A 1192-nucleotide genomic window follows, 5' to 3' on the forward strand; every position below is an offset into this window, starting at 1 on the left:
CCCCGCAGCGCCCTTCGGGCCGCTTTGTCGGCGGCGGCGGGTGCCTGGAAGAGATGCCCGTCCCTCAGACAGCCAGACATCTCTGGCTCTCCGCACCCCCCGCCGCAAGTGGCGGCCGGTTTGCGACGTGTGACGTCAGCGGCGCCGGGCGCACCTCAACGTAATTTGAACAAGAGCCACCTGACAGGACCAGCAGGCCCCCTCACTTACCCAGCCGCCCAACAGCTCGCCCTGACCCATCCCCCTTTTTCACACACACACACACACACACACACACACACACACACAAAGCACACTTCTCTCTCTCTGTCTCTCTCTTTCTCTCTCTCTCCCCCTCTACACCCCCACAAACCCACACCCAAAATCCACTTCAAACACACACCAACACCCCCCCCCACAATTTTGAGAGATATGCGCTGCCCCCCCACCGTGTTGAAGAGGTCCCTGACGCGCGCCGCCCCCAGGCCCATGTACATCTCAATGAACTCCGACGCGCTGCTGCTGATGAACGCCACGCCGCTCTCCCCCGCCACCGCGCGCGCCATGAGCGTCTTGCCGTTGCCGGGGGGCCCGACCAGCAGGACGCCCTGTGGTGTGTGCGAGCGTGCGAGGGTGTGAGTGCGTGTGTGCGTTTGCGCGTCGGTTTTGCGTGTTGGTTGAATGCATGTGTATTAGTCGAATGTGTGTCAGAGGGGTATGCAGAGGGGTCATGACCTCGTGAGCTCAGGACAGCCGCCGACGCCAGCGCCACCAGCAGCTGCGTCGAAAGCTCAGCCAGCAAAAAGCGCGAGGTGCGGCGCCCCTCCGGCTCGGGGCGGGCTGGCTGGCGGGTGTGCAGGCGGCAAGCAAGGGGAGGGGGCTGGCTGTCTTGCCTTGGGTGCCTTGGCCCCCGATGTCCTGAACTTCTCCGGCTTCCGGAAGAAGTCTACCACCTCCATCAGCTCAACCTTGGCCTGGAGTTTTGGGGGGAGAGTGCAGGGAGCGACGTGTGTGGCCGCGTGAGTAGCAGATCACGTGTGTGTGTGTGTGTGTGTGTGTGTGAGGGGAGAAGGCGTGGCGACGGCAGCGGGTGACGTGTGTGTTTGCGTGCGTAGACAGCGGGGGGAGAGGCGCTGCCGCTGGGCGTTCGGGGAGAGGCGGGGCCGTCGCCCACGCGCAGGGGGGCGGGGCGCCCGGTCTGTGCTGGCGGGGC

General features: G+C 65.0%; 1 protein-coding gene across 1 annotated transcript in view; it reads right to left on the reverse strand.

The window, feature by feature from the left end:
* Window positions 1-135: 135 nt before the first annotated feature.
* Window positions 136-1192, reverse strand: part of MNEG_16214 (cell division protease FtsH) — a gene marked incomplete at both ends in the record, with an annotated part of 2560 nt that continues 1503 nt past the window's right edge. Inside the window, 2 exons of the mRNA XM_014035315.1 lie at window positions 136-180; window positions 429-587. Of these exons, the coding sequence (XP_013890769.1) occupies window positions 136-180; window positions 429-587 (204 nt within the window). The remainder of the gene's footprint in view (window positions 181-428; window positions 588-1192) is intronic.

Source organism: Monoraphidium neglectum, assembly GCF_000611645.1.
Source record: "Monoraphidium neglectum strain SAG 48.87 unplaced genomic scaffold scaffold06115, whole genome shotgun sequence".
In the NCBI taxonomy this organism is placed as follows: domain Eukaryota; kingdom Viridiplantae; phylum Chlorophyta; class Chlorophyceae; order Sphaeropleales; family Selenastraceae; genus Monoraphidium; species Monoraphidium neglectum.